This window comes from Drosophila guanche, unplaced genomic scaffold (genome assembly GCF_900245975.1).
Source record: "Drosophila guanche unplaced genomic scaffold, DGUA_6, whole genome shotgun sequence".
Lineage (NCBI taxonomy): Eukaryota > Metazoa > Arthropoda > Insecta > Diptera > Drosophilidae > Drosophila > Drosophila guanche.
The window spans coordinates 1,645,773-1,658,136 of record NW_022995749.1 but is presented as its reverse complement, the minus strand read 5'-3'; the positions used below and the strand labels follow the sequence as shown (position 1 = coordinate 1,658,136).

At 48.1% G+C, this 12,364-nt stretch overlaps 2 protein-coding genes across 3 annotated transcripts in view; one reads left to right on the top strand and one right to left on the bottom strand.

The window, feature by feature from the left end:
* LOC117585199 (protein tipE) overlaps window positions 1-12,364 on the top strand; it is a 32,489-nt gene that overhangs the window by 16,654 nt on the left and 3,471 nt on the right. The gene's annotated exons all lie outside the window — the stretch shown is intronic.
* LOC117585201 (E3 ubiquitin-protein ligase RNF4-like) lies at window positions 2,791-3,834 on the bottom strand. 2 transcript variants are annotated; one of them, XM_034274579.1, is made up of 3 exons: window positions 3,640-3,834; window positions 3,394-3,583; window positions 2,791-3,339 (listed from the first exon to the last, which is right to left on the bottom strand). In XM_034274579.1, the coding sequence occupies exons 1-3, from the start codon at window positions 3,640-3,642 to the stop codon at window positions 2,894-2,896; spliced, it is 639 nt and encodes a 212-aa protein (XP_034130470.1). In that variant the 5' UTR covers window positions 3,643-3,834; the 3' UTR covers window positions 2,791-2,893. The 2 variants fall into 2 exon arrangements, with proteins under 2 accessions (XP_034130470.1, XP_034130471.1); XM_034274580.1 differs by having other exon boundaries at window positions 3,394-3,546; window positions 3,759-3,834.

Below are 12,364 nucleotides of genomic sequence, written 5' to 3'. Positions count from 1 at the left end.
CAATTTGGCTTTTTTTATTATTATGTCAATTGTTGTGTGCAAATTGCATTGACGAATTTAATGGTGCGTGCCGATCTCTGTGCACTTTGAATGCTGAGCATAGAGTGGCTATAGCATTGGGTGTCCCTTGGGATTGTGTGCACTTGTACACTTGTCTTATGTGCCCTACAGCCTCCCAGTAAGGATATGCATAAATGTATTAAAATGAAATCCGTACATCAGCTGCTAACAGAAGTTCAAGAAATTATCTCTGTAGACATTCTGGTGATCAGATATCTCAGAACTGTGTAGCGAAGCATTCGACCATCGCCTTGAGTTAAATATTTTTGCCTTAACGCAAAGTTTCCTTTAAAATCGATTTAAATGGGAAATCTGACAAACTTTCGCAATAACTCCCTTGTGATTAAATATTAAAGAATTTCCTAAAGCTTCCGTACTAATTAATATTGCAAGGCTTATGGGTCAGTTATCTGATATATAATCCGCCAACAGCCCGGCCAATATTTGACAAAGGTCTGCTGGTGCCTAACCCAACCATGTAAGCTCTCCAACCAGTCACTGCCCCAGCCACAGAGATCGACCCAACCGCAGCCAAAGCTCATTGTTTTCCTTGCGACCAAATGCAAAGTGTAACCAGAAAAACTTTTTAATTAGTAAATCCCAATTAAAATGCAAAATGTAATATTATGTCTGGCCCTCTGTCTGTGTGGCAATTATTCTTCAATTTGCTGATTGGATTAAGATGCAAAATTGAATTAGGTAGCCGCATTAACGAGCTCTAACTGAAGATGCCCATCGGAGCTGCTCTTAGTGGTTGGTGGTGGTGGTGGTGGTGGTGGTGGTTGGTGATGGCGGTATGGAATCTGTTTTGTGGCAATTAAAATGCTTCATAATTTATTTTTCCAAATCATTCCATTAAAATGAGAATAACCAAACGAGCGCCTGATGATGAAATGAGTTTTCTCGCCACAATGGCAGAGCATCGTCCTGTTCTGGCTGTCAAGAAACGTAAATTTTGTAGATAGGAATCAGTAAAAGAAAAACTGCTCGAAACTTTTACAGCCACCGATGGGCGGGGGAATGGGATGGCTGATGCCTGGTGTCTGATGGCTGGTGGGTGTGAGTAAAATCTGGAAATTTCAGTGCAAAGTGAAGCGCAAAAAGCAAAAACATGCCCCGCTCTCAGGACACCGCGGCTGCTTTTAAGCACTTTTATGCTGATGCTGTGATTTTTTACAGCTGCCATTTGGAGTGTAGGCAGGAGCTCTCCTACCCACTCGAACTGTTCCTTCACCCTGCTCCAGCTCCTACAGCTGCGGACCAACGCGGAGGCATCTGTGCGTGCGGTCGTCGCATCTTCGACAACTTGGAAGGGATATGACGCAAGTCGATGGTTGGGTCGTTAGGCAAAACGAGTTCCAGTACGAGCCCGAGACTATGCCAAATAATGTTTGACTATGAAGGCAGCTGTCTGTCCGTGGGGTGGCTAGGTGGATGTGGATGTGGAGCCGCAGCAACGAGTGTATATATTGAATTTTGTGGTAATTACAAGTAACTCACTTGCGCCCATTCACATGAGAGACACAGAGTTGTGCTGACGCGGCTAGGAAGTTCCATCCTTCTCCTCAATGATGATGATAATGCCTGTATGACGCTGTTTGGTGCCCACACTGCTGACGGAGCTTGTTGACTCTGACTCTACTTAATTGACAGACGCCATCCGGCTAGTCAGCTGCCCTAAAAGTACTGAAGGCAACCAGCTCCAGGAAGACCTGTGTCAAGTTAAAGTATAGCTGACAGACATACACTCACGATTAGTGCCAAGATACAATTATATATTTAAAAGACAAACTGTGGCTAGCATTTACGTATCTACGTACATCTTTAAAAGCAAATTAAATGATGAACTTGTCACTTCAGTATCTTATGAACAGGGCTAAAAAGTGTCTCTCTCCCATCTTAGAAGAGCAGACGTATGGACTTGCTAAAATCCCCATGAGTGCCACAAATGGGGCACCATGGACGAATTGCCAGGGCCTTTGCCAGACTCGAGCCGCCACATATGGGGCCTCAAGGGGGTGCACGTAGGCTATCTAGTTCGTTCGCATCAGAGAAGCATATTGGGCATCGGTACTGGCACTCGGAATTGGCAGTCAGTCCTATTGGCCGAACGGGAATTCGGGGTAGTCTGATGGATCTTAACAAGAACTGAATCACGGCTAGTAGTAGAGTGCAATGGTAAAAATACTTTTCTGGGCCCGGCTTCTATAATGGCACTATGACCACCTAAAAAACAAATAGTTTCGTTACAAACTATTTCTAGTATTTTTCTTTTTAGCCACGAGTAATATCCATATATCCATCCATACGGGAGTTGCGCTTTCGTTTTCGTTGACAACATAGATATCGATACCAAACGGCGGCCCTGATCCCGGGCCACCTTCAGTACAGGTATAACATAGGCCAAAATCGAAGGATCGGCAAGGCGGCTACGTCCATTGCTTCCTGGTGAAGCTGAAACAGAGAGCAATTGCAGTAACCTGCAATTATATTCCAGCCAGACCAGGGGCAATTTCGTCCTCCTCCTCTGCTTCTGCGCATTGCCAGCCAACTCTGATGTCTGGAGTTTGCTGATTGTTGTCACCCAGTTTAATTACGAATATTTCAAAGCAGCAAAATGTCTGACAACTTCGTTGTGTGTAGCTTTGCCATCAACTGAGCTGGAAATATTTTCGTGCACTGACCAGTGCATACCCAGTGTCGCTTAGATCTTCAAAGTTTAGGTAATTGTACAGTTCTTGAGTATTTCTAATTTATTATCGAACACAAGGAACTTCAAAGTTTGCATCACATAAAAATGCAAGGGGGCCCGATGATGACTCGAAATTTACGCTCACAAAAAAATACGATTTGTCTTTGCTAGGGTCAATTTTTGTTGACACAGTGGACACTTTTGGAAACTGATTATGGCTGTCTCGATGCATTGGCGACAAAAAACGTGCCCACACTTTGTCGAAAATGGTTCGCGGTGGCGTACAATTTCCAGACAAACGGGGCACTTGTAGACATCATCCGGATTCATATCTTGGTCTTTGTCTTTGCGCTTGCGCTTGCGCTTCGGAGCCGACGGAGCGCTCTCGTCGATATCCAACGTAGCACGAGCTGCAGTGGGAGTTTCGGAGCTAGCATGGCTACGACGGCGATTAGTGGGGACGAAATCAGAGAGATCCGAATCAATCGTTTCGATTGAGTTGCTTGGTGAATCCGGATAAGTCAAGTCGATCACCACTTCTGGTACACGATTCACTGCACTTCTGGGATCGATCCCAGTGATCCTTTCTGAAAGTCAGAACAACTAGTCTCATGCATGCGGCTACGATGGCTTAAACATACCGTGGAATTCTTCAGCAATTAACATATCGATACGGTCCGGTTCCCTGTCAGCAGGGCTAGAATCGGAGCCGGAGCCACTTCTTGAGATGGAGCTGTTGTTGGAATTGTTTCCGTCGCTTGCGTTAGCATTTAGTGGGACGGAGTCATCGTTATCTGATACATATATCAAATCTATATTTAGGCTATTCATCTTAATACCAATAATTATTAACACCAACAAGCGAGCACAAACTAGAAGTTTCTTACCATAGGGTCTGACTTCTCTAACTTAATAGCACAAAATGAAATCGGAATTTTGGTGCAACAAATCTAGTCTACTAGGATGACATAAAAGTCAGCTGGTTAGGTTTTTCAATTTAGCTTACCAATTCGGACAAAATTTGAGGCAGCCGGCACCACAGGCTTAAATAAAAATAACAATCGATTACTAAAAGGTTATCCGTAGTCGTGACAGTAAAATACCAGCTTGGTATAGACAAAATACTGACTGACAAAGTTCTCCTACAAATGCAAACTAGATCATATGGTTTATAATGTATGTATCCATACGTATAAACCATAAGGTCTATATTTCTGGTCTAACCAATCTGATGGTTAGTTTCAGTACTAATGGCCGTATTCCTATGCACCGCCCGCCTGTGCTCAGTGTGACCAAAGTGGGCAAAGTGCATGTGTTTGTTTACAAATTAGACATTGCTAAAAATTCAAAATGTGTATAGTTTGTCTTTTAGTGAAGTTTAGAGCAAAACTGGCTAATATTTTACCTACTTTTGGGTAAATTAATATGTGCCAAAAACGAACTGAAATTCCAGACCCACAAATAACTCAACACGTGGCTTCGTCTGCTGCAAAACTTTAGTGATATTCGTAGATTATGAATACTCCTCGACTCTAGAGAATAGCCGCTAGAATTTGTCATACACTAAGTCCAAGTTGTTGGCTTCCAAAGACAAAATTAAATGCACTTTAACTACTCGAGTGGTGCGGAATATGCAACAAGGCATGGTCCACTCCATCCATAATCCCCTAGTGGATGGCATAGCGCGACCCCCATGTACAACGAATTGCGCCGAGGAAGACTCAAAAGAAGTACGAGTAAGTAAGCCGCAATAATTGAGATAAAAATGTGCAATTAGTGAGGAGTACGCGTTGGCTTCGCGCTTCAGCTGCGGGGATTTTACGCAATTTACGTGGCCAGCAATGCTGGCAAATGGGAGTGGCAACCGGGGAATAGAGTCTACCATGGGGAAGTGGAGTGGCGTGGCAGCGCCTTGGCTTTCTGCCATTTCTGTTGTGTGGTTTACCCGTCAAAAGAGAGAAAAAGCCAACGAGTTGTGGCGAGAGTTTGCCTTAAATGCTGCATTAGCACCAGTCCGGCGGTGCTTAGGTGAGGTGGGTCTACTCGTACAGCGGAATGTTGCCAGCGGTTGCAGTTACTCGCTTTGAGTACAGAATGTGACCCCACAAAAAGAAATCCAAATCCAAAAAGAGCACCCGCCTTGGTTTGCTCTTTGACCCCGAGGCTAGAGAGGTGGAAACGGTTGTGAGTGTGTGTGTGTGGCACGGCGCACGGCGCACGGGTTTCGCGTTTTGCTTTTGCTTTTGCTATTGCTTTGCTTGTTGTTATTTTATTTATTTGCCGCTTGGTGTAATCGCAGTAGTAACTGAAACGTGGCTGGGGAGAGCCGAAACAACAGCAAGGACAAGCTCTATTGCAGTAAAAGGAAAAATAAAAGAGGAAAAAGCGAGAAAATAAATATAACAAAATAAAACCAAAACCAAAACCCCAGGGAGGTGGCTGGGGAGGGCAACGGCAAGCGGCAGCAGTTATGGAAATAAATATTTGTTAATGTTTTATTCACTCAACTGTTATGGCACATTCGTTTTGGAAATATTTCATGTTTGCCCGGGAGCACCAACCCGGCCCCAAAAGACCCACAAGAGCCGCCGCCAGCTTAAAGGATATGTGAAAATGCACACACACACACACACACACACACACCGTATCCCCGACAACCAGCTGTCGGACCTGGGAAGCTGCGTTTCCAGGGTACGCCGCACCTTCAACGGCAATCTTCTGTTGGAGGTGGCAAAAGACAGCTCAGAGAGCGCTGAGACCATGAAGGAGAGCATCGCCCGCGTACTTGGCGACGCAGCGGCAGTGCGAGCGCTGTCAGAGGAATCGAAGGTGGTCGCCTTGGAAATCCGCGATCTCGACTCCCTCGCGACAGAGAGCGAGATATGTACCGCCATCGCGAGCCAGTTCGCGATAGAGGAGGAACGAGTCAGGGTGAGAAGCCTACGACGCGGCTACGCGGAGTCCCAAACGGCTGTAGTCAGCTTGCCTGTTTCCCTGGGCAAAGCTGTAATACAGCGGGGACAGGTGCGGATCGGATGGACAGTCTGCAGGATCCGCGAGAGAGAAGGACTTCCGAGGTGCTACAGATGCCTGGAACCGGGGCACATCGCGAGCAGCTGCAGGAGCACAACGGATAGGAGTGGCTGCTGCATTAAATGCGGCGAGCAGGGGCACAAAGCCGCAGCCTGCACAAACGAGCCATCATGCTTCATTTGCTCGGCAGCGGGAAAGAAGGAGTCCAGGCACCAGGCAGGCAGCAAAAGCTGCACGGCCGCGTTCAGCAGGGTCGGTCAACGCAGCAAGACATGCGGTTGATCCAGCTCAACCTGAATCACTGCAGGGCCGCGCAGGACCTCCTGCAACAGACGGTGCGTGAGCGGGGATCGGAGGTGGCAATCCTCAGCGAGCCCTATAGGGCTCCCAGCTGCAGCAACTGGGCCACAGACCGCTCGGGCAGAGCAGCGTTGTGGACATGCGGAGTGGAGACGCCCCAGATCGGCGACATAAAGTCGGCCGAGGGGTTCGTTCGAGGCAAAGTAGGCGGGATGTGGGTCTATAGTTGCTACCTGGCGCCCAGCCTCCCGCTGGAGACCTTCAGCCGCATCATTGACGAGCTGATCGGAGACCTGCGAGGACGAAGCGTCGTCGTGGTCGGGGGCGACTTCAATGCCTGGGCCCAGGAGTGGGGGTCCTCCCGAACCAACGCTAGAGGACGCACGGTGCTGGAGGCCTTCGCCACCTTGGACATGGTGCTGCTCAATGAAGGTCACCAACAAACGTTCAGCAGGGGAGGCATGGGGTCAGTCATCGACCTCACATTCGCCAGCAGAGCGTTGGCCAGAACCGCTAGTTGGAAAATCAGCAACGCCTACACCGCTAGCGACCACGAGGCCATCGAGTGCGTGTTTGGCGAACCGAACCCAGGAAGAGCAGCCCCTACTCAGACCCAGAATAGGAAGNATGTACGACGGAGTCCTGAGACTCCCGATGCCAGCCAACACCAGCATGGTGGGGTTTGCGGATGACGTCGCCATAGTAGTGGTGGCCAAGCACCTTGCCGCAGCGGAGGAGCTCGCCAACGCGGCCGTCCGAGCCGTGGAGTCGTGGCTTACGGTCGCCGGATTGGACCTGGCAGCGCAGAAGACCGAGGCGGTGCTCATATCGAGCCGGAAAGCTGTAGAGACTGCAAGTGTGCAGGTCGGTGGCACCACGATACGCTCGCAGAGGGCAATCAAGTACCTCGGGGTGCTCATCGACACTCGCCTCTCCTTCAAGGAGCACTTGGAGTACGTGCAGAGGAAGGCCAGCGGAACCGCAGGAGCGCTCTCACGGATGCTCCTCAACACCAGAGGTCCGAAGCAGGCAACGCGGAAGCTCCTGACGAGTGTTGTGACGTCGCAGATCCTGTACGCAGCGCCCGCGTGGGCGAAAGCCGCTCAGGTAAAGACCTACATGCGAGGCGTTGAGGCGACGTACAGGCTGTGTGCCCTACGAATAGCGTGCTCGTTCCGGACTGTGTCGGACGAAGCTGCGCTAGTCATTGCGGGGCAAGTCCCACTCAGGGAGCTAATAAGGGAGAGAGCGGAGATCCATACAGCCGTGCAGGGCGAAAGCGATGCGACAAGAGCAGAGCTGAAGGCTGCAGCGAGGAGGAACAGCATCAGCAGATGGCAGAACCAGTGGGACAGGTCAACTAAGGGGCGCTGGACTTACACCCTCATACCGAAGCTGCAAGCCTGGATGGAGAGGAAGCACGGCCGGGTAGATTTTTACCTCACCCAAGCGCTTAGCGGTCATGGCTGCTTCCGCAGCTACCTCAAGCGCTTTGGCCACGAGACGGAGGACTGGTGCCCAGAGTGCGGCACCGGCATAGTGGAGGATGCACAGCACGTCCTCTTCGAATGCCACCGGTTCGACCACGAGCGACACCGCATGGAGACAGCAGTAGGCGCCAGGATCTCCTCCGAGACCTTGGTGCCGATCATGCTGGCCGAGCCAAGGACATGGGAAGCGGCCGCAGAGTTCGCCTCGAGCGTTATGCGAACGCTGAGAGCATTGGAGAGGAGTCGTAAACAGGAGACGGAGTAGGAGCCTTCGAGCGTGCGAAGCAATGCTTTGCGGCAGTACCGCGCGCGACGGGCGCCCACTCCCACCAGAAAATACGGCCCTCATTATGAGTATACCCACTAGTGTAAGAAGTATTATTATTATTATTATATTTAAAGTATTATTAAAGCTAGATAATTAATTAGAAGGAATAAACAAATGAATAAAAAAAAAAAACACACCGTATCCCTGGGATACATTTGAGGAGAATATGCACACACACACACACCAGGGATACATTTTAAGAGTAGAGTTATGCAACGCATTCCACACCACACCACGAAATATCACACAATTATCTCAAATCAGTTCCGTTCCTATTCAGCCAAAATGATGAGCAGAAGCTAGTTGTGATTGGTAGAGGTCTCCCCCCTCTCTGGTCAATATTTAATCCATTCTCTGTGATTGTTCTGCGTGTGGGACAGTGGCAATCGATTCCAATCAACACATATCAATAATCGCATTACGCATACGGATTGCTGTCGCTTACAGCCCAAACAGCACATTCGATTTAACAATTAATCCGAATCGATGGGACAGGAGCACCAAATACATACATATATATGTATATATTATATTTAGAGTGGGAGTTTGTGTGTGCCACGGAATGATTTCATTAAGCAAGTGGCGAGAGCAGCGAAACCAGAAACCAGAAATCGAAGTCGAACTGGAAATCAATGCGGGCAGGGCAAATAAATCATGTGACCGAACTTTTAACGAACATGGCCCGAAATTAAATTTTGGCCCCGAACCGTCACTAGCTGCACTGATAGCCTTCAGGCCGGCTCCCAACCAATCCCACCCCACTACGTTGGCGAACCCGGTTCGATTTTCAGCTGTCAGCTGTACTCGTAAATGATATCCGAAGGGTGGAGAAATATGCGAAAAATTGTCGACGTGATGATTGAGCTGTGAGAGGAAATTAATCAACGGAAACTAAATTTCGGAGTTGCCAAGGTCTTCCCTGGCTGCTACCCACTTGGCTTTCCCGCACAGGTTTCCCGATTTCCTGCCGCATCGATTGCCACGAGGCTGCCGACTGGCAGCCCATACAAAGTATTTATTTACATAAATCCTTTTGGCCAGTTTTAGATTTTCCTATCCACATGGCAGTTGGGGTTATTTATGGTCAGCGGACTAGACATCACGTAGCGGGATGGCTGCCTGGTTTGATTAATGGCCACCAGGCGGTGGCTACATCTTGTCCCAGCAGCACCGCCTCCTCCGAAATGACCAAAGCGAAATCCAACAAACTTTTTCAGTACATTTGCCAAAGTTTCCAGCACAGAAGCAGAAGTAAAAGCAGAAGCCGTACCATAGGGAGGACAGATGATGAATCGTCCATTCTCTGGGCCGGGGCTACTTAATATCAATGCCCTTGTTGACTTGGCCAAGACAAGCGACTCGCCTCGCCCCTATGCGTCCCTTGCTCCTTATTTGAGTTGGAATTTGAGTTTCAGTTTGTGTTTCAGTTCGAATGCAAGTTGGCAATTGAATTGGCCAACGCCCACGCAAATGACAAAACAAAAGTTTCCGAGCTCTTTCTGGAACCTCCACTGCTGCCCGGTGGTGCTGCCCCGCCCCAATTGTTTGGCTCGACGACAAATGCTTAAAAAATTTAACTTTTTGTTTGAGTTGGATGGCGATGGCGATGGCGGGCATTGATTGGAAATATCAGCCAGCGGTGACCTACAGGAGACCGTCAGTGGAGAAGTGGTGGGTGAAGGTGGGCGCGTGTGGGCATGTCTCACTCCTTGGATGGCGACAAGGACAGGCTCAACAAGTATCTGTGTGTGCAGAATGTATCTGCACTTGCAGTGCCTTGACATACAAAAACTTCCGCAGTCCATGAGCCAGTCACGTGTGCTGCCACCAACCAGCACCGCAAGCAAAAAAGCCTAACCGAATATTCATGCTAGTTTAGAGCTTTATGCAAATTCCTTTAACACACTCACCCACACACAGCCCACAATCTCCCACTCAGGCAGGACAGACCGGAGGACACTTCTCAAATGGTAGGCGACCTCGACGCACAACATTGCCGTCAACGCAGACGCCGAGGACAAACGCTCAGCTCAGTGCTTTCATTTGCATTTAAAGTGCTGCCATATGGCCAACAAAAACATGAACAACAGCACAAGCACCAGAAGCGGCAAAGACAACACCGATATATTCCCAACCCCTGGGGCGTGGCACACTTCCATCTCATTCAACATTCCATACCAAAGCATTCTCTTATCAAACAATACATACACGAACGTGCCGAGGCATATAGTAGGAACTGTTCAAAAATTCTTAATAAATGCGCAAAATATTTTTCAATGTACTTTTTGAGTTCAGTTCTGGTGAAAAAGTTTTTAATGCGCGGTACTCGTACCGTGCACGGGTATATTCTTTTTGCATAGCTCATTGTAACAGAAAAATAAATACTGAAATTAAAGCTTATACAACTGCATTCGGTTCACTTGGTAAATAATGAAATTAAAGTTTTGTCAGGCCTAAATTGTTTGTTTTCCATGGATTCCTGCTCATTTTCATGATGAATTCTTCGGTGGTAAAGTGAATTTGGAAACTGTTGGCCCAACTGTATTGTCGCATCCGCTTAATGCGCCCGAAACTTTAACCCAAGCAAGGCCTCTGTCCTCTCAAAAATGTAACTAATGAGATTTTGAGCTTCTCTCGTGCCTTTCTCCCGCCCGACACTTGTCGGGGTCTCTGTAGGTGTCTGGGTGTTTGGGTGCTGGGTGCTGGCTGCTGTTTATCTTGGTGTTAGTGTTGGTGTTTGTGTTTACTTGCCGCCTGCAGGACGTGGATTTTGTATGGGATGGCAATGGAGATTCAGTACTAGTACCAGTACCAGTACCATAACCATACCCAGGTGACGATGCCGTCGCTTGTGGTGATGGGGAGGCTGACTCCTAAGCCCTGATCCCTGCTCTGGGCCCGCAGCATGCTGACCTCTAAAAGGCCCCACTCTCCTCGCCCCCTGGCGGCTCTATCTGTATCTTTATTTGTATCTGCTGCTGCTGCTGCCTGGGGCTACTGTCCTTGCTGCGACTCAGAGTGCGAGTGCGACTGCGACTTGTTTCCAAAGTTTGTGGGACTTTTGGCCAAATGAAAATTTAATGTAACATGTTTCGGGCTGGACGGCACGGCCTATACCCAGCACAGCTTCAAAGGCGTGGCTGGGCGCGTGTAATTTAATTTACACGAAGCATTCAACGCCGCAGTGTCGGTGTCGCATTTTCAAATTAAATACATTGGCAAGTTCTGTGCTCTGCACTCTGCAGCCCTGCCAGCCCGTACTCTCACACACCTGTTTGACCTGGTTTCGCTTCCTCCTGGCGACTGCCGCCTGCCTTCTGTCGCCTTTGGCCATTTCTCACTGCCAGTTGGCATTTACATTGCTTGTTGTCGCTTATAATAAGCTGGCTGCCACCCCAGTGCCGGGATGGGATGGGGTGTGGCCCGGTCCGGTCCGACCCAGCGCGGGGCAGTTAATTGCATAAAGTTGTTGTCAAAGTCAGTTTTAGTAGATTTAGTTTACGGAGACATGCACTTGCTCGAACAACTTTGCGAAATGTTCGAGATGAGTTTCTGTTCAGGTCTCCCCGTCAAGAACTTTGACGAACTAGTTATTAATGTTGAAGAACACAACTTGGGTCCCTGGTGAAAAGATCCGCTTTAACTGCATTGCATATTTTCCTTTTTTCCTTTTTTCCTTTCACATAACACATTGATTTTAATAATAAATATAAATGGAAAATTGCACACACAAACTCACAGTCCACATAGTGCAGATTTGCAACAAAGTGGCACAAAGAAACCGACAGATAACCGCAGGCACTTGCCACGCTTTTTATGACTCTTGAAACTAATTTCATGTTAAATGCAATTGAAAAAGCTTTTTAATTGCATTGCCCTCCTACATATACGAGTACATGCACACAGTACTCAGTACTCATACTCGTACAATAGTTTCAATTGATGCTGCTGCTGCTGCAGCTGCAGCTGTTGCTGCTGTTCTGAACACAGAGCTTCTGTTTTTTACAAGAATTTGTTGCATTTTTAATTGGAACTTGGTTTCAGCAGCTTGCCAACAATTTGCACACGTTTCAGTGTCCTTGCATCCTGTTCTGTCCTGCCATTTGATGTCCCACTAATGCAATTCCGTTCTCCCTTCTGCTTCCCCCAACTTCCTGATTCTGATGAATGGCCAGCGCCAGATGTTTTCCTTCTTCGTGTTGTTGCCTCACCTTAAAGCTGGAGCACACTGGGTGCAGCATTGGGGCGGGCGTACATAAAGCTGTGGTCATCCCCAATAATGGGATTTACTCCAGAGTGCGCACTTCTACAATGGGGCAATAGTAAAAGTGGATTTTTAGCTGCCAGATGTGGAGTCATTTCTTTTCCCAAGGATTTCCGTGTCTAAAATCCATGAAAATTGTTGTGCATTTAGTTTATTTCTCTGAATTTCGAAATACTCGTACGTTGGGAGCACCAACG

Excerpts from the sequence above, each read along its gene's own strand:
- LOC117585201 (XM_034274579.1), bottom strand. Across the intron at positions 3,340-3,393 it reads AATTGCTGAAGAATTCCACG|AAAGGATCACTGGGATCGAT; the intron begins GTATGTTTAAGC and ends TCTGACTTTCAG.